At 46.5% G+C, this 20,383-nt stretch overlaps 1 protein-coding gene across 5 annotated transcripts in view; it reads right to left on the bottom strand.

Moving 5' to 3' along the window:
• The window catches only part of AFAP1 (actin filament associated protein 1), a 230,302-nt gene that overhangs the window by 140,400 nt on the left and 69,519 nt on the right, over positions 1 to 20,383 (bottom strand). For 3 of the 5 annotated variants that reach the window (XM_063923982.1, XM_063923989.1, XM_063923974.1), the window contains exons 2-3: positions 7,050 to 7,178; positions 5,441 to 5,541 (exon numbers count right to left, since the gene is read on the bottom strand). In XM_063923982.1, the coding sequence (XP_063780052.1) occupies positions 5,441 to 5,541; positions 7,050 to 7,178 (230 nt within the window). The remainder of the gene's footprint in view (positions 1 to 5,440; positions 5,542 to 7,049; positions 7,179 to 20,383) is intronic. The other 2 variants (XM_063923969.1, XM_063923995.1) reach the window with 1 other exon arrangement.

The raw sequence follows: 20,383 nt of genomic DNA on the forward strand, positions 1-20,383 counted from the left end.
TTGACTCTTTGCCAAAACTTAATGTAATTGTCAATAAAAGCCTTTGACACATATGAAATGCTTGTAATTTTACTTCCGTATACCATAGTAACACCTGACAAGAAGGTCTAAAAACAGTGAAGCAGCAAACTTTGTGAAAACCAATACTTGGGTCAGTCTCAAAACTTTAGGCCACGGCTGTAAATACTAATAAAAAAAAAAGGAGCTGCAGCTGAAGATGTAGACAACCACATGTGGCCCCTTGGCTGCACGTTGCCCAAAAATGGTATACTGAATAGCATTCACAATAATCTATGGGCTAAAACAGTAACTGGTACTGGTTTTTGGAGATTTAACTTTTTATATGTGCGGAGGCAGCCTATTATTTGGGCTGAACAAATTTCATCACAACCCTGCTCATCAATTCACTGGGAACCGAGGGGCAGATGTATTAAGTTTGGAGAAGTGATAAAGCAGTGATAAGTGGAAGGAGATAAAATACCAGCCAATCAGCTCCTAACTGATCATTTACATATTGGTGCTGATTGCCTGGTACGTTATCACGTTACACTTATCACTGCTTTATCACTTCTCCAAGTTTAATACATCTGCCCCCTAGGTGCTTTGTGCCTCAGCAAAGTTACTAGTTCTTAGCGAACGGATAGGCTGCATATCGGTTCATCCTACAGTGGCCTTCAGTGAGGGTAAGTATCAGGTACACTTCGTAATATATTATATACTACTATACACTAGTTCAAAGTGTCATAACAAATCATGGAACAAAAATATATGGGAATAGGTTGATGAAGTCCTGTGAGTAAACCGGTCCTTACAATGAGGAGAACAACATCATAAAGGTTATACTTTACGGAACATAAATACTAGCAAATAAATCTAAAGGCATAAATCTCAGGCACAGCGGAGGCCCTTAAGTCAGAAAAGCCATTCATAATTAATTTGTAAGTCAATATTTTAAGTCAAGCTCCTCTTGTTTTCCTCTATGTGGAAGTAATACAGAAAACTGGCAATGAAGGAAATGAAACACAAATGGTTCATGTCTGAGTCAGATACCTTTACACCAATGGTTACTACAGGGCCGGGCCGAGGCTCAGTGTTTGGCCAATGTCAACACAGATGGAATCAATTTACGATTGTACTAGATGTACTTTGAAGCTGTCTAGCAATGTTTCACTGCGGATAGGTCTGTCATGGAAAAGTCCATGTTTCAAACAAACTTCTGTTACTGCAAAAATGAAGGGGAAAAAACCCCCAAAAACAAACAAAAAAACCTTCGATGGACGAACCAACAAGTTGTTGACGTGAACATCCTACAAGGTTACATGCACAGACCCTTGCTCATGTTAACCAAACTTTAAATGGTTAACGCCATAAAACTTGAAAGCAGTATCTATCTATCTATCAAGAAAATCTGTCAAGGGTAACTTTTAATAATCCAACACCGCTAAGCACTGAAGTGCTCCACCCAAATCAGTCCACCGCAAGGTAATTCCTGAAGTAAATATAGTGTAATTTCTAAATAGAATCAAGTAACTGGACACGTGACATCATTTGCAGCTTTCTATTGGTTGGACCTCGGCACCTGTCCATACAAAACACAGGCCGAGCCGAGTCAGCTGCTGGTTTTCCTCAATCACCGTTTGTTTCAAGAAATTCCCTCCAAATGTAAGGTCAGGTGAAATCCCTTTTCCGTTCCCAGCATGTTGTTCTACATCACTTCCAAAAATTGTAGCCCATTTGGCTCATTAGGACTTGCTGTCAGCATGCCTGTGGGAAATGCTGAATCACACTTTTTCCTTTTGGCTGCCGGACTAACGAAGACGAGGATGTAGACGGCATCGTTTGCACTGGGCTGTAGATATTAAGAGGGACATAAAACCCTGAAGACGTTATGAGAACGGCACAGACAGACTCATTTGGCAAAACCCATAATTTAACTGCAATATTTAAAGCTCTCTCTAGTCTCTATATCTATCGATTTTCAAAAAACTAGGCCGCACTCTCATAATGGTTGCCTCTCTTGTGCGCAGAATTGCTACGTTAACCCATTATGTCAGGGCAGCATTCCTTCTACAATCACAAGCAAAATTATCCCAAAAATTACAGCAATTACGGTCTCATGCTGAAAAGAAGAAGAGTACGCTTAGCACCTGCTTTGTGTAGCTTGGAACATACGTTTTTAGTTTCTGTGGCAGATATTAAAAGACACCTTCATATTTTTTCACTGGCAGGAATTGAACTTGGCGCAGGTCGCCGGATGCCATTCCCTACCAACAGAAATTCTTTTTTTTTCTTTTTTTTTTTACGTTTGCAAATCTCTCTTTCCAAATATACGGTACTTGTATTCAGACGTTAGTCGAGAGACTGTGGCCATCTGTTACTCTGCAGAAGACTACTCGGAACCAGCAATTAACAGTTTTGCTGCTTCTAGAAAGTTCATGTTGGCATTCCTGGCACAACCACACCATGTGCAGGTATACTTTATTTTGGCAATCTTCTTTCCAAGTTGCTCGGATAACCATTTCCACACATGCTGCGGTCATATGAGGCAATCTGTGGATCACACAATATACAGTAGCTATATAGTGTAGACACCACTCACATAGCTGCGCATATATTTCCACTAGAAGGCCATGGGTCTGCTGATGGAGGTGGCTGCAGATCAGCACTGTTGTGTACAGGCTGAGTGGAGAAGTTGGGCTGAGAAAGGGCACCGAGACCTAAGCGCAGCAGGGAACTTCACTCAGCAGAGCAGTAGGTAATGAATCTTCATTTTGCAGTATGAGAGAGTACTGAGGTCAGATGTATGGAGAGAGCGCACGCCTTTCTGGGCAGAGGACTTTCATTTTACAAGCCCTCAGAGCCGTTAGCGTTCGGGTGGCATCTGTTGAGTACGAATGGGAGTATTCTGGGCCTCCATGTTGTTTCAGCAGAGAACCGTATTGCTAAAATCTTTCCGACAGATGTGATGAAAAGTTTCACAAACACGAATGTGCCACAAGTAATAAATACAGGGCAATTTGGACCGGCATTCCCATAATAAATTTAGGCCAGTAATTAGAAATAGCATGCAATATTTTTGTAGGCATACAGAAAAACTTTTTACTTTTTTTATTTTTAACCTAGGTGTACTTCTAGTCTGTGGCGATTCCCTAGAGTGGAAGACATGAACGCACCTTGGGCCTGTTTCGGTTCCGGTATGAATGGTCGACCATGTTATGGTCGACAGTCATTAGGTCGACCACTATTGGTCGACATTGATATGGTCGACATGGACACATGGTCGACACATGAAAATGGTTGACACATGAAAGGTCGACATATGAAAAGGTCGACATGAGTTTTTTTACTTTTTTTGGTGTCGTTTTTTGCGTAAAGTGACTGGGAACCCCAATTAGTGCACCGCGTCCCCTCGCATGGCTCGCTTCGCTCGCCATGCTTCGGGCATGGTGCCTTCGCTCCGCTACCGCTTCGCTCGGCACACTTTACCGTTCCAATCGTAGTCCATGTGGATCGTAAAGTATGGAAAAGTTCCCCAAAAGAAGAAAAAGTTAAAAAAATCATGTCGACCTTTTCATGTGTCGACCATGTGTCCATGTCGACCATGTCAATGTCGACCAATAGTGGTCGACCTAATGACTGTCGACCATAACATGGTCGACCATGTGAATATAACTGCCTGTTTCAAGGTAGTACACTAATGCTGCCGCAGATGCCATTTATGATGATTTCTGTGTACAGGATTTCAGTTGGCGGCTGATACCTGCCCCATAAACAGTCCCAAAATGCTTGCATTTTGCTGCCACTCCCCGTTAATCACGTGCGAATGAATCCTCACTACAAGTGTAATTGCAAATCAATTGCTGCTTATGCTCATTACAGCACTGACATATGTATAGTTCACCGATAATCGCTCAATTGCGAAAATATTTTATTTATTTACAGGCGCAGCATATTCCGTTGCGTTTTACAATTGGACTCAGCAGTGATAAGACAAACTTATCGGCATATAGCGTACAACTGTGTATCAGGCTTAGGGCTGTCCTTCAACCATCGATGGTTAATAACATAATATAGATTGTTTTTTCTTTATTGTTGTCCCTATCAATGGTGGAGAAACCAATGGTTCTCCACCATCGATGGTACAAGGCCCTAAATGTTTTTTTTTCCTCCCCCTACTTGATGCTGGGACACGGAGCCTAGCTCTGTTCCCGACACGACCAGCAAACCCCTGATTGGTCCACAGGCCAGCGAGTTAAAGAGCAGGAATAACCAATGGTTGATGGTCTTTTACCGCATTATCCCTAGTCAGGCCTCTTGTGCGGATTTATTCATGTGCACTGGGATATGTTCTCCACTTACAACTATCCTTCCCATATCATTGAGTTTTTAACAAAAAAACTGGACAAGCTATGAGCAGAGAAAGTGTGTAACTGATTCAGATAAGTACGCAAAACCGATGTTCCACGGAACCGAGTGATTATCGGCAGACTGCGCGCGTGCTGCGTTCGCATTGCACACGTGTCAAGGTTCCGCTGCAAAGCCGCAAGCAATGAGGATTCTTTTGCAAAGTGATTGACAGGAAGGGACTGTTTGGGGGTATTAACGGGCAGTGGTTGTTAAAACGCAGACGTGGCATGGCCGTTTTCAGGGGGTGTGTATCTGACGTCAGCTGCGAGCTCTAACATACAAAAACATGGTTGTCCAGTCTGCGCAGACATAGGGCTACCTTTCAGCCCGATGTTCCTTGTTCTTGCGATAGTACGCAATTGCGAATAAATTCTGGTAGCTCCGGTGGGCGTCTATTAATTTGTGGGCGTCAGCTTCGCTTGCCGTTGTGGAGAAAATCACTCTTGCAGCTGCGTACTTCTCTGAATCAGGTACTAGATCTATATCTACTACTAATATCACATACATAGAACCATCAAAAAAACACATTATAGTTCTATAGGCAAACAGTGCAGCTTACCTTCTTAGTCTTGCATAGACCATGCCATTCAGACGATAGAGGTGTAAGTCAGAAATAAGGACTTTGCATTATGTCCCACTAGCACCGCACTGAAAAGCACAACATCCTACACACCGAGCCCCGGGGAGATGTACTACTACAACAACAGCTGAAGAAAGTGCAGGTTGCCAAGCCTATAAGTCTAGCACAGATTCAATCAGCTACTAAAATAATATGCTGCATATTTGTCTCTCCCGCCCTTCAGCAAACCCCAGGCACAACCCTGAAGGGATCCGCATACTGTGAATTTTGGAACCATTTCTTGTTACTTTTGCTTTCCAAGAAAAAGTAATCTGACAGAGATGTGTATAGAGATAGCGCTGATGTGATTACATCTGCTGCGTTGTAGACTCCACCCGACCTATCCCATGGGCACAATCGTTATTTACTTAGGACACAGCAGTGAGGCCCTAAATGGAACAGCGGGCATCTTACCAGCCAGGGCTGCGGGATCTCCGGGAGAGGCATCTGCGGCGGGGCCGGAACGCTGCTCAGCGTCTCTGCTTTGTGAACGTGGTTTTTCAGCTCAAACTCTGCTAAGAAGAATTGTGAATGGCCAGACATTAATGAGCTGTCAACATAGACTGTATTGCTATATGGCATATAATAACGCGTAGTAAAGGGTACTTATTCATTATTCAGGCAGGGGCTGAATTACACCTGTTTCCAGGGTCATGGGCCTCATACGGCTTTGCTAGTTCGGTATCCTTGTTAAATGAAGCATGTGAATAGAGTTTACTTTCAATATACACACAGTGGGGTAGATTTAGCAAAGCTTGGAGAGAAAGTGCCAACCAATCAGCTTTTGTCATTTTTAAAACACAGCCTATAAAATGACCAATAAAATCTCATTGGTTGGTACCTCAAGCTTTGATGCATCTTCCCCTTTATCCCTCTCCAACGTTTGATATATTTCCCCCTTAATCTCTCTCAAAGCTTTGATAAATCTTCCTCACTGCATTTAAAAACAACAAAATACCCAACTTTTGCACTTGCTCACGGTCATCTTCCCCTCCGTCAATCTGTTCCATAGGCTTGATTATTATATGGTTGTGGAGGAGATTACCATGGCTGCATTATCTTACTGTCACATGACTTAGCTGGCTGGAGTTCAAGGAATCTAATATAGATTATATATAGTATCTTGCCCATAGAAACATAGAATTTGACGTCAGATAAGAACCACTTGGCCCATCTAGTCTACCCCTTTTTTTATCCTTTAGGTAATTCTCAACCCTTTTCGAACCTTAATTCTTTGTTAATTCCATGTACCCGTCTTCACTTCCTCTTGCTGGCTCTACACCTAAGAGGTGAACGGTGAGCTCACCTACCTTTCCTCACCACCTTACTTCTCGTTTTGTGCCTATGTGCTGTGTGTACATTTAGTTCCCCCCGTATCACAAAAATGGAAAACTCGGGTGGGGTGTTAGAAGTGCTTTCTTCATGTGGGATACAGGGGGTCATTCAGTCCTGATCGCACGCTAGATTTTTTTTGCTGTGCTGCGTTCAGCTCAGAACCGCGCATGCGTATGCACCGCAATGCGCAAGTGCGCCGTACGGGTGCAAAGTGGATCGTTGCTGTGCGATGGGTTTTTACGAAGAATCCATTCGCACAGCCGATCGCAGGGAGATTGACAGGAAGAGGGCGTTCATGGGTGTCAACTGACCATTTTCTGGGAGTGTTTGGAAAAACGCAGGCGTGTCCAGGCGTTTGCAGGGCGGGTGTCTGACGTCAATTCCGGTACCTGACAGGCTGAAGTGATCGCAGCGGCTGAGTAAGTTCTGGGCATCTCAGAAACTGCACAAAACTTTTTTCTAGTGCTCGGCTGCACATGCGATCGCACACTTGCAAAGCGGAAATACACTCTCCTATAGGCGGCGACTATCTGATCGCAGCGCTGCAAAAAACTTCTAGCGAGCGATCAGGTCTGAATTAGGCCCACAGTATATATGATAACCCTTCTCCCCATCTGCTAACGGATGTAACAGTGATTATTAACCCAAGAACTGTGCATAGTTCCAGGGCAGCAGACGCCTCACTGACCTTTGGATGACTGTATCCTCTGCAGGAGGTTGCTTATTAGGCTCTTTTTCTCCTTGACGGTGGTTGTAAGATATTCATGGTCCAGCAGTTGCAGAAACAGTCGTAGCTCCACGATCAACTCCTCCATTTCTGGAAGAAAAGAGATCAAGAATGACACTGAAGCATAATGAGAAGGTTAGGACATCATTCATTCTGGATTAGGACACTGAAATAAAACGTTCATAGTGTAGGAACATATTTACAGAACATGTAGAATGGAGCGTTCGTCTAACAGGCCGTATACCCACTGGCATTGTGGTGGGTTTTTATATCCCCAGTATGGGACACCACACTTGGTGATGGGGCAGGTTTTGTACGAGACAGGTAAGGAGCAAGCAGTAAGTGTGATTACACAACAACAAACTTACTACTTACTGAGGCACCTAGTTTCCTTGAGCATTCCAAAGACAATAACTCATTCTTAATAGCAAGATAGTTGATAATTGGGGGGAAAGGGCACATTTTAAGGGCATGCCTTGCTGTGTGTACAGCGAATAATAAGAATTTACTTACCGATAATTCTATTTCTCGTAGTCCGTAGTGGATGCTGGGGACTCCGTCAGGACCATGGGGTTTAGCGGCTCCGCAGGAGACAGGGCACAAAAGTAAAAGCTTTAGGATCAGGTGGTGTGCACTGGCTCCTCCCCCTATGACCCTCCTCCAAGCCTCAGTTAGGATACTGTGCCCGGACGAGCGTACACAATAAGGAAGGATTTTGAATCCCGGGTAAGACTCATACCAGCCACACCAATCACACTGTACAACCTGTGATCTGAACCCAGTTAACAGCATGATAACAGCGGAGCATCTGAAAAGATGGCTCACAACAATAATAACCCGATTTTTGTAACAATAACTATGTACAAGTATTGCAGACAATCCGCACTTGGGATGGGCGCCCAGCATCCACTACGGACTACGAGAAATAGAATTATCGGTAAGTAAATTCTTATTTTCTCTGACGTCCTAAGTGGATGCTGGGGACTCCGTCAGGACCATGGGGATTATACCAAAGCTCCCAAACGGGCGGGAGAGTGCGGATGACTCTGCAGCACCGAATGAGAGAACTCCAGGTCCTCCTCAGTGAGGGTGTGCCCCTGACCAAGTATCAGCTCGGCAAAGTTGTAAAGATGAGCCCCCTTCCTTGTGGAATGGGCATTTACATATTTTGGCTGTGGCAGGCCTGCCACAGAATGTGCAAGCTGAATTGTACTACACATCCATCTAGCAATCGTCTGCTTAGAAGCAAGAGCACCCAGTTTGTTGGGTGCATACAGGATAACAGCAAGTCAGGTTTCCTGACTCCAGCCGTCCTGGAAACTATATTTTCAGGGCCCTGACAACATCTAGCAACTTGGAGTCCTCCAAGTCCCTAGTAGCCGCAGGTACCACAATAAGCTGGTTCGGGTGAAACACTGACACCACCTTAGGGAGAAACTGGGGATGAGTCCGCAGCTCTGCCCTGTCCGACTGGACAATCAGATATGGGCTTTTTTGAGACAAACGCCGCCAATTCTGACACTCGCCTGGCCGAGGCCAGGGCCAACAGCATGGTCACTTTCCCTGTGAGATATTTCAAATCCACAGATTTGAGCGGTTTAAACCAATGTGATTTTAGGAATCCCAGAACTACGTTGAGATCCCACAGTGCCACTGGAGGCACAAAAGGGGGTTGTATGTGCAGTACTCCCTTGACAAACTTCTGGACTTCAGGAACTGAAGCCAATTCTTTCTGGAAGAAAATCGACAGGGCCGAAATTTGAACCTTAATGGACCCCAATTTGAGGCCCATAGACACTCCTGTTTGCAGGAAATGCAGGAAACGACAGAGTTGAAATTTCTTCATGGGGCCTTCCTGGCCTCACACCACGCAACATATTTTCGCCACATGTGGTGATAATGTTGTGCGGTCACCTCCTTCCTGGCTTTGACCAGGGTAGGAATGACCTCTTCCGGAATGCCTTTTTCCCTTAGGATCCGGCGTTCAACCGCCATGCCGTCAAACGCAGCCGCGGTAAGTCTTGGAACAGACATGGTACTTGCTGAAGCAAGTCCCTTCTTAGCGGCAGAGGCCATGAGTCCTCTGTGAGCATCTCTTGAAGTTCCGGGTACCAAGTCCTTCTTGGCCAATCCGGAGCCACGAGTATAGTTCTTACTCCTCTACGTCTTATAATTCTCAATACCTTGGGTATGAGAAGCAGAGGAGGGAAGACATACACCGACTGGTACACCCACGGTGTTACCAGAACGTCCACAGCTATTGCCTGAGGGTCTTTTGACCTGGCGCAATACTTGTCCAGTTTTTTGTTCAGGCGGGACGCCATCATGTCCACCTTTGGTCTTTTCCAACGGTTCACAATCATGTGGAAGACTTCCCGATGAAAAATCCTTGCAGTTTCTGCCATTGCCCTCCTGCTTCTTGTGCCGCCCTGTCTGTTTACGTGGGCGACTGCCGTGATGTTGTCCCACTGGATCAATACCGGCTGACCTTGAAGCAGAGGTCTTGCTAAGCTTAGAGCATTGTAAATTGCCCTTAGCTCCAGTATATTTATGTGGAGAAAAATCTCCAGACTTGATCACACTCCCTGGAAATTTTTTCCCTGTGTGACTGCTCCCCAGCCTCTCAGGCTGGCCTCCGTGGTCACCAGCATCCAATCCTGAATGCCGAATCTGCGGCCCTCTAGAAGATGAGCACTCTGTAACCACCACAGGAGAGACACCCTTGTCCTTGGAGATAGGGTTATCCGCTGATGCATCTGAAAATGCGATCCGGACCATTTGTCCAGCAGATCCCACTGAAAAGTTCTTGCGTGGAATCTGCCGAATGGAATCGCTTCGTAATAAGCCACCATTTTTCCCAGGACTCTTGTGCAATGATGCACTGACACTTTTCCTGGTTTTAGGAGGTTCCTGACTAGCTCGGATAACTCCCTGGCTTTCTCCTCCAGGAGAAACACCTTTTTCTGGACTGTGTCCAGAACCATCCCTAGGAACAGCAGACGTGTCGTCGGAAACGGCTGCGATTTTGGATATTTAGAATCCACCCGTGCTGTCGTAGAACTACTTGAGATAGTGCTACTCCGACTTCCAACTGTTCTCTGGACCTTGCCCTTATCAGGAGATCGTCCAAGTAAGGGATAATTAAGACGCCTTTTCTTTGAAGAAGAATCATCATTTCGGCCATTACTTTGGTAAAGACCCGGGGTGCCGTGGACAATCCAAACGGCAGCGTCTGAAACTGATAGTGACAGTTCCGTACCACGAACCTGAGGTACCCTTGGTGAGAAGGGCAATTTAGGACATGGAGGTAAGCATCCTTGATGTCCAGGGACACCATATAGTCCCCTTCTTCCTGGTTCGCTATCACTGCTCTGAGTGACTCCATCTTGATTTGAACCTTTGTATGTAAGTGTTCAAAGATTTCCCATTTAGAATAGGTCTCACCGAGCCGTCTGGCTTCAGTACCACAATATAGTGTGGAATAATACCCCTTTCCTTGTTGTAGGAGGGGTACTTTGATTATCACCTGCTGGGAATACAGCTTGTGAATTGTTTCCAATACTGCCTCCCTGTCGGAGGAAGACGTTGGTAAAGCAGACATCAGGAGCCTGCGAGGGGGAGACGTCTCGAATCTCCAGTCTGTACCCCTGGGATACTACTTGTAGGATCCAGGGGTCCACTTGCGAGTGAGCCCACTACGCGCTGAAACTCTTGAGACGACCCCCCACCGCACTTGAGTCCGCTTGTACGGCCCCAGCGTCATGCTGAGGACTTGGCAGAAGCTGTGGAGGGCTTCTGTTCCTGGGAATGGGCTGCCTGCTGCAGTCTTCTTCCCTTTCCTCTATCCCTGGGCAGATATGACTGGCCTTTTGCCCGCTTGCCCTTATGGGGACGAAAGGACTGAGGCTGAAAAGACGGTGTCTTTTTCTGCTGAGATGTGATTTGGGGTAAAAAAGGTGGATTTTCCAGCTGTTGCCGAGGCCACCAGGTCCGATGGACCGACCCCAAATAACTCCTCCCTTTTATACGGCAATACTTCCATGTGCCGTTTGGCATCTGCATCACCTGACCACTGTCGTGTCCATAAACATCTTCTGGCAGATATGGACATCGCACTTACTCTTGATGCCAGAGTGCAAATATCCCTCTGTGCATCTCGCATATATAGAAATGCATCCTTTAAATGCTCTATAGTCAATAAAATACTGTCCCTGTCAAGGGTATCAATATTTTCAGTCAGGGAATCCGACCAAGCCACCCCAGCGCTGCACATCCAGGCTGAGGCGATCGCTGGTCGCAGTATAACACCAGTATGTGTGTATATACCTTTTTAGGATATTTTCCAGCCTCTCAGCTGGCTCCTTGAGGGCGGCCCTATCTAGGGACGGTACCGCCACTTGTTTTGATAAGTGTGTGAGCGCCTTATCAACCCTAAAGGGTGTTTCCCAACGCGCCCTAACTTCTGGCGGGAAAGGGTATACCGCCAATAATTTTCTATCGGGGGAAACCCACGCATCATCACACACTTCATTTAATTTATCTGATTCAGGAAAAACTACAGGTAGTTTTTTCACACCCCACATAATACCCTTCTTGTGGTACTTGTAGTATCAGAAATATGTAACACCTCCTTCATTGCCCTTAACATGTAACGTGTGGCCCTAAAGGAAAATACGTTTGTTTCTTCACCGTCGACACTGGAGTCAGTGTCCGTGTCTGTGTCTGTGTCGACCGACTGAGGTAAATGAGCGTTTTACAGCCCCTGACGGTGTTTGAGACGCCTGGACAGGTACTAATTTGTTTGCCGGCCGTCTCATGTCGTCAACCGACCTTGCAGCGTGTTGACATTATCACGTAATTCCTTAAATAAGCCATCCATTCCGGTGTCGACTCCCTAGAGAGTGACATCACCATTTCAGGCAATTGCTCCGCCTCCTCACCAACATCGTCCTCATACATGTCGACACACACGTACCGACACACAGCACACACACAGGGAATGCTCTGACAGGACCCCACTAGCCCTTTGGGGAGACAGAGGGAGAGTTTGCCAGCACACACCAAAAACGCTATAATTATACAGGGACAACCTTTATATAAGTGTTTTTCCCTTATAGCATTTTAATATATATATACATATCGCCAAATAAGTGCCCCCCCTCTCTGTTTTAACCCTGTTTCTGTAGTGCAGTGCAGGGGAGAGCCTGGGAGCCTTCCCACCAGCATTTCTGTGAGGGAAAATGGCGCTGTGTGCTGAGGAGAATAGGCCCCGCCCCCTTTTCGGCGGGCTTCTTCTCCCGTTTTTCTGAGACCTGGCAGGGGTTAAATACATCCATATAGCCCCCAGGGGCTATATGTGATGTATTTTAGCCAGAATAAGGTACTATCATTGCTGCCCAGGGCGCCCCCCCCCAGCGCCCTGCACCCTCAGTGACCGCTGCTATGAAGTGTGCTGACAACAATGGCGCACAGCTGCAGTGCTGTGCGCTCCCTTATGAAGACTGAAGAGTCTTCTGCCGCCGTTTCTGGACCTTCACTTTTCGGCATCTGCAAGGGGGGTCGGCGGCGCGGCTCCGGGACGAACCCCAGGGTGAGACCTGTGTTCCGACTCCCTCTGGAGCTAATGGTGTCCAGTAGCCTAAGAAGCCAATCCATCCTGCACGCAGGTGAGTTCACTTCTCTCCCCTAAGTCCCTCGTAGCAGTGAGCCTGTTGCCAGCAGGACTCACTGAAAATAAAAAACCTAACAAACTTTTACTCTAAGCAGCTCTTTAGGAGAGCCACCTAGATTGCACCCTTCTCGGCCGGGCACAAAAATCTAACTGAGGCTTGGAGGAGGGTCATAGGGGGAGGAGCCAGTGCACACCACCTGATCCTAAAGCTTTTACTTTTGTGCCCTGTCTCCTGCGGAGCCGCTAAACCCCATGGTCCTGACGGAGTCCCCAGCATCCACTTAGGACGTCAGAGAAAGTTATTTCCATTCCGCCATAGGACTTGGATGCTAGTACCAGCACTGAGCAAAGAACAATTCATTCTATACCACTAAAAGAGCATATGTGAGCTTTCCAGTTGTATGTGAAAGGAGAAGGACATTTATTGGAGCAGTCTGGCTGCAAAACACCAGTATTACATTCCTGTAATTGTCTCAGGCGCAAAATATAGGACCAAAATTCACTTTTCAGATATAAGTACCACAAAAAGTGCCACGGAGTTCAGAGACAGCACAATAGGCAGTCTTACATAACTTACTATTTATTTTACATCACTTATACCCCTTTCACATCTCCAATGCCGTATCCCACCCGGGAAATGGAAACGGGTCATTCCCAGGTGGGATTTGGCATTGTAGACTATCTACTGGGTTCCCGACTCAGCAAATTGCCTTAGCGGCGGGGAAAGGGGGGGGGGGGGGGACGGAGCCGGCAGCGGAGGCGGCACTGGGATGTGAGCTCATCTCCGCGCCGCCTCTCCCTATACTGTGAATGGGTACCGGGTCGCATCGACCCGGCAACCCATTCACACTGCGCCTGACCCTTCTTATTATACCCGGGTTGAATTACTGGGTCAGGCGACACGAGAATTCTCCAAGGCCCCTTTCACACCGCACACTGACCCGTGTGGACCCGGCAATATGCAGGGTCGATATCGGGTTATTTGTGCGATGTGAAAGGGGTATTACAAACTAAGGATGGTGATGAATTATGGCTGCCAGTCCTAGTTAGCCTACCACACAGATACAGGTCCTTCAGACTCTCAGCGTGATGACCGAAGGGGAGAAATGGAAGGATGTCACAGTGTATACAGAGGTGCCCTGAAAAGCCTCTCGGCTCACTATACTAGGTGCAATGCGACAGTGGTTGTCATAGTAGCCACATAAAATGGTAGAAATTCTAGAGTTACTGTATGCATCATTACAAGTCTGAAGAAACAAACAGACTGGAAAAGGATAATCACTGAGCTGCTTCTTACATCCTGCAACATGATGTAAAAATCACACACAAAAAAAACAAAAAACAATAAGAGATCAGTATTGGTTGACTGTTTCACTCCATATCCACACACGATGCTGTATGTATCATTTAGAGAAATACTGTTCCCATACAGCAAAACATCTGATAGTAATACTATCAGAAGAAACCAAAACGGATATGCATGTTGGTACCTTGTTCCCTCCCCGGCTGATACTGCCATTTCTTGCCACACAGTAACCTTAATCAGCCAGGCAACGTTCCGTGCAGTACAGCAGCCATTGTTAGCTGTTCAGAAGTGAGCAGTGTAAGCAGGATCAACCGCAAGTGTCACCATGAGAGGAAGGTGACAGACAGCAGATGTAGAGTCTTTCATGCCAAACTGGCATGCTCTGCCATCCCTGTAATTTCCCCTCATGATGCAGCCTAGGGCACGCCGCTCACCTCACCCCATATTACAGCAGCTACACCCCTGCATATAATCTAGAGCAGGCATGTCCAAACTGCGGCCCTCCAGCTGTTGTGAAACTACATATCCCAGCATGCCCTGACACAGTTTTGCTGTCAGATAATGCTAAAGCTGTGTCAGGGCATGCTGGGATGTGTAGTTTCTCAACAGCTGGAGGGCCGCAGTTTGGACATGCCTGATCTAGAGTATATCTCATGTCTAATTAGCTGCAGTCTCTGCAATCAGCATTGTGTCTAGATATTAAATGAATGCTCTGTAATGAAGCTTGGCACCTTTCCTGCGGAATATCTAACACATAATCCTATCTCATCTGCTGTACCTTCTAGCAACACAGCGATTACAAATCAGGGCTGCTAGTAAAGTCTGTTTTCCATATGATGCCGCTGTCATAATGTTATCCAGGTGTCATGCAGAATATGGCTGCACCCACGTTTCACATGAAGATCATCCAAAGTATTAACACATCAGTAACTTGCATCATTAAATAGCATTAACAACAAAAACAAAAGAAAACCAGACATTTCTGTTCGCTAAGATAAACGTGGCCCTTACCATATACACAGAGACAAATGAGGTCACTGCGTACCAGCGTATGGTGATTGTAATAGGGAGAAGAGAAACAGAAGGATTACTGGAATGGTTTGTTGGGTGTCTCTGGGCTCGCTCATACAAGTGCTCTGTAAACCATTATGTTATCATGGTCAGCAGTTTTATTAACATAAACTATTGTACTATAGCACTACATTGTACTGGTATGAAGGATCCGGTATAATATACCGACACACAGCATGGCGGCTGTCAAGATCGCGACATTGGCATCCCGTCTTCTGGAATCCTGGCCGCGAGTCCCCTCACAGGCTCACTGCGCTCAACACGCTTCAAGCCCATTGGCTAGCTTCGCCTATCACAGGTGGTTCTATTCCCACTTGTTTGGTGGCATGGACCAACCAACTGAGTGAGAATTTCGGGTGGGTGTCGGGATTCCTGCTGCGGTATAACGTCAGCTTTTGGGACTGCGGAATTGGTATCCTGAATGAAGCCCCAATCAGAGCGGTAACCACTAGGACGCATGTGCAGTGCCACTGGTCATACGCACAGACCGAAAACATTGTCTGCTTTCATCCACTGCAATCACCTCTGAACCAGTCCCATGGTAACCAATATCGGCTGCCGTTTCCCGATGTCTTTACCATCGATGAGGGAGATCAAATAGTAGAAGTCCATCACTTTTCTGTATAGTGCATTCCCAGCTGAAGTCTCAGTTGGTACATATGCAGACCTGAGCCATTACTGGTTTCACCATCAATCGCAGACGATTAACCCATTGGTGAAAACTCTAGATCTAGCTAGTTTGGCCTGTAATGTCTTTCAGCCCACGAAAACGTACAGTACTGTACATCAACAGAAAATTCAGCACTCACCATAGCAAGGATAAGTGAGCTTGCTATGGTGAGTGCTGAATTTTCTATTTGTATATATTTAAGTAGGTGGCCATGGGCTACATGCACCCCACCCTATGAGTGGTGAGTGCAGACATTGCACCCCGCTTCTGGGGTGGCGAGTGCTGTGGTTTTATATTTGTTTGTATATTGCAGGGTTAATCTTTCGTTAACTCTTATTAACTGTGGCCACAAGCTTTTTCATGCACCCCTATGTAAACTCAATTGTTCTAAACCTGTGTCAGCTGTTCCTTAGTAATTTATCAGCCAGTGTCAGGTGACTAGTGTGCCTTTAAAAGCCATAAGGTATGTGGCATGTGCACATTAAACCAAGTAGGCATATTTGCAGCATACTTGCCTAACTGACCCTCTCCATGAGCGAGAAAATGCTCTGTTCCTGGACTTTCCTGGTAATGTATGATTGCCATCACCTGTGGTGAAACACCTTTCTTATCAATTAACTAGCTCACCACAGGTGATGGCAATCATACATTACCAGGACAGTCCAGGAACAGAGCATTTTCTCCCTCATGGAGAGGGTCAGGTAGGCAAGTATGGTGTGATACAGTTGCCAGGTTTTAATTTTTCAGACTGTGTGATAGTGTAGGACCTGCATGAAGGTGGGGTACCTTGGCAATCGGTTTGCAGGCTTCCGTGCACTGGCCAAACCCCCATCATTTATTTATTGATGTTGTGAGGATAAGTGAGCTTGTTATGGTGAGTGCTGAACTTTCTGTTCATATACACACACACACACACACACACACACACACACACACACACATACATACACACACAGTATATATTTATTTTATTCTAAGGTTAGTAGCATTACAGCAGTACAAGCAACACTGATACTTGCTAAATAGGCTTATTTGTTTAATAGGATGTTAATCCTGGAGGAAAGCCTGTTGTTGTAGAGGGAGGCAATATAAAACTCTGGTTTTACTGTGCAACAAGGCTCTACACTCTTTCTATAAATAGACCCCCCCCGTAAAGCACTGCAACATCTGTTGGGAGTATAGCAACAGCTACAGGCCGTGTGTTGCATGGATGCTACACTGGAGTGGCAGTAGGTTGTGCGCTATCAAATCGGGACTCTGTAGTCTCTATATGGTAGTGTTATAGGGGAATTCAACTGGGGGCGAGGTTTTGACCTTGCGCCCAATTTTGATTTATCATTGGTATGCGTCCTCCTGATACCTGCGGTATTCAATTTAAGAAAAAAAAAATGCACACAGGTTTTCCAGCTTTGAAAATGAAAAAAATAAATTATACTCATCAGTCTGATGGTCTCCGCGGCTCCCAGTAATCTCCCCTCCATCTTTGTATTGGGGAGGGGGATGCTGGGAGGAGAGGGGACTGCTTGAAGACGAGGGGGGAGGGGGGGGGGGAAGGGGATGGGTGCAGAGCAACTCACGCTGATTTTTCCTAAAAATATAGATTTTAGGAAAAAAAATAAGAATTTACTTACCGATAATTCTATTTCTCGTAGTCCGTAGTGGATGCTGGGGACTCCGTAAGGACCATGGGGAATAGCGGCTCCGCAGGAGACTGGGCACAAAAGTAAAGCTTTAGAACTACCTGGTGTGCACTGGCTCCTCCCCCTATGACCCTCCTCCAAGCCTCAGTTAGGATACTGTGCCCGGACGAGCGTACACAATAAGGAAGGATTTTGAATCCCGGGTAAGACTCATACCAGCCACACCAATCACACCGTATAACTTGTGATCTAAACCCAGTTAACAGCATGATAACAGAGGAGCCTCTAGAAAAGATGGTTCACTACAGCAATAACCCGATTTTTTGGTAACAATAACTATGTACCAGTATTGCAGACAATCCGCACTTGGGATGGGCGCCCAGCATCCACTACGGACTACGAGAAATAGAATTATCGGTAAGTAAATTCTTATTTTCTCTAACGTCCTAAGTGGATGCTGGGGACTCCGTAAAGACCATGGGGATTATACCAAAGCTCCCAAACGGGCGGGAGAGTGCGGATGACTCTGCAGCACCAAATGAGAGAACTCCAGGTCCTCCTCAGCCAGGGTATCAAATTTGTAGAATTTTACAAACGTATTTGCTCCTGACCAAGTAGCTGCTCGGCAAAGTTGTAAAGCCGAGACCCCTCGGGCAGCCGCCCAAGATGAGCCCACCTTCCTTGTGGAATGGGCTTTTACAGATTTTGGCTGTGGAAGGCCTGCCACAGAATGTGCAAGCTGAATTGTACTACAAATCCAACGAGCAATAGTCTGCTTAGAAGCAGGAGCACCCAGCTTGTTGGGTGCATACAGAATAAACAACGAGTCAGATTTTCTGACTCCAGCCGTCCTGGAAACCTAGATGTCCAGGGCTCTGACAACGTCTAGCAACTTGGAGTCCTCCAAGTCCCTAGTAGCCGCAGGCACCACAATAGGTTGATTCAGGTTAAACGCTGAAAACCACCTTAGGGAGAAACTGAGGACAAGTCCTCAATTCCGCCCTGTCCGAATGGAAAATCAGATGAGGGCTTTTACAGGATAAAGCCGCCAATTCTGACACGCACCTGGCCCAGGCCAGGGCCAACAGCATGACCACTTTCCATGTGAGATATTTTAACTCCACATATTTAAGTGGTTCAAACCAATGTGACTTTTGGAACCCAAAAACTACATTTAGATCCCAATGTGCCACTGGAGGCACAAAAGGAGGCTGTATATACAGTACTCCTTTCACAAACGTCTGAACTTCAGGGACTGAAGCTAGTTCTTTTTGGAAGAAAATTGACAGGGCCAAAACTTGAACCTTAATGGACCCCCATTTCAGGCCCATAGACACTCCTGTTTGCAGGAAATGTAGGAATCGACCTAGTTGAAAATTCCTCCGTCGGGGCCTTACTGGCCTCGCACCACGCAACATATTTTCGCCAAATGCGGTGATAATGTTTTGCGGTTATATCTTTCCTGGCTTTGATCAGGATAGGAATGACTTCATTCGGAATGCCTTTCTCCTTCAGGATCCGGCGTTCAACCGCCATGCCGTCAAACGCAGCCGCGGTAAGTCTTGGAACAGACAGGGTCCTTGCTGGAGCAGGTCCCTTCTTAGAGGTAGAGGCCCCGGATCCTCCTCCTCTCTTGAAGTTCCGGTTACCAAGTCCTTCTTGGCCAATCCGGAGCCACGAATATAGTGCTTACTCCTCTCCATCTTATAATTCTCAGTACCTTGGGTATGAGAGGCAGAGGAGGGAACACATACACTGACTGGTACACCCACTGTGTTACCAGAGCGTCTACAGCTATTGCCTGAGGGTCCCTTGACCTGGCGCAATACTTGTCGAGTTTTATAAACATGTGGAAGACTTCTGGGTGAAGTCCCCACTCTCCCGGGTGGAGGTCGTGTCTGCTGAGGAAGTCTGCTTCCCAGTTGTCCACTCCCGGAATGAATACTGCTGACAGTGCTATCACATGATTTTCCGCCCAGCGAAGAATCGTTGCAGCTTCTGCCATTGCCCTCCTGCTTCTTGTGTCACCCTGTCTGTTTACGTGGGTGACTGCCGTGATGTTGTCCGAATGGATCAACTCCGAGTGACCTTGAAGCAGAGGTCTTGCTGAGCTTAGAGCATTGTAAATGGCCCTTAGCTTCAGGATATTTATGTGAAGTGATGTCTCCAGGCTTGACCATAAGCTCTGGAAATTCCTTCCCTGTGTGACTGCTCCCCAGCCTCGCAGGCTGACATCCGTGGTCACCAGGACCCAGTCCTGAATGTGCGGCCCTCTAGAAGATGAGCACTCTGCAACCACCACAGGAGAGACACCCTTGTGCTTGGTGACAGGGTTATCCGCTGATGCATCTGAAGATGCGACCCGGACCATTTGTCCAGCAGGTCCCACTGGAAAGTTCTTGCGTGGAATCTGCCGAATGGGATTGCTTCGTAGGAAGCCACCATTTTTCCCAGAACCATTTCATTGATGTACTGAGACTTGGCTCGGTTATAGGAGGTTCCCGACTAGCTCGGATAACTCCCTGACTTTCTCCTCCGGGAGAAACACCTTTTTCTGGACTGTGTCCAGGATCATTCCTAAGAACAGAAGACGAGTCGTCGGAATCAGCTGCGATTTTGGAATATTGAGAATCCAATCGTGCTGCCGCAACACTACCTGAGATAGTGCTACACCGACCTCCAACTGTTCCCTGGATCTTACCCTTATCAGGGAATCGCCCAAGTAAGGGATAACTAAAATTCCCTTCCTTCGAAGGAGTATCATCATTTCGGCCATTACCTTGGTAAAGACCCGGGGTGCCGTGGACCATCCCTACGGCAGCGTCTGAAACTGATAGTGACAGTTCTGTACCATAAACCTGAGGTACCCTTGGTGAGAAGGGTAAATTTTAACATGAAGGTAAGCATCCTTGATGTCCCGAGACATCATGTAGTCCC

This window comes from Pseudophryne corroboree, chromosome 1, assembly GCF_028390025.1.
Source record: "Pseudophryne corroboree isolate aPseCor3 chromosome 1, aPseCor3.hap2, whole genome shotgun sequence".
Taxonomy (NCBI): Eukaryota; Metazoa; Chordata; class Amphibia; order Anura; family Myobatrachidae; genus Pseudophryne; species Pseudophryne corroboree.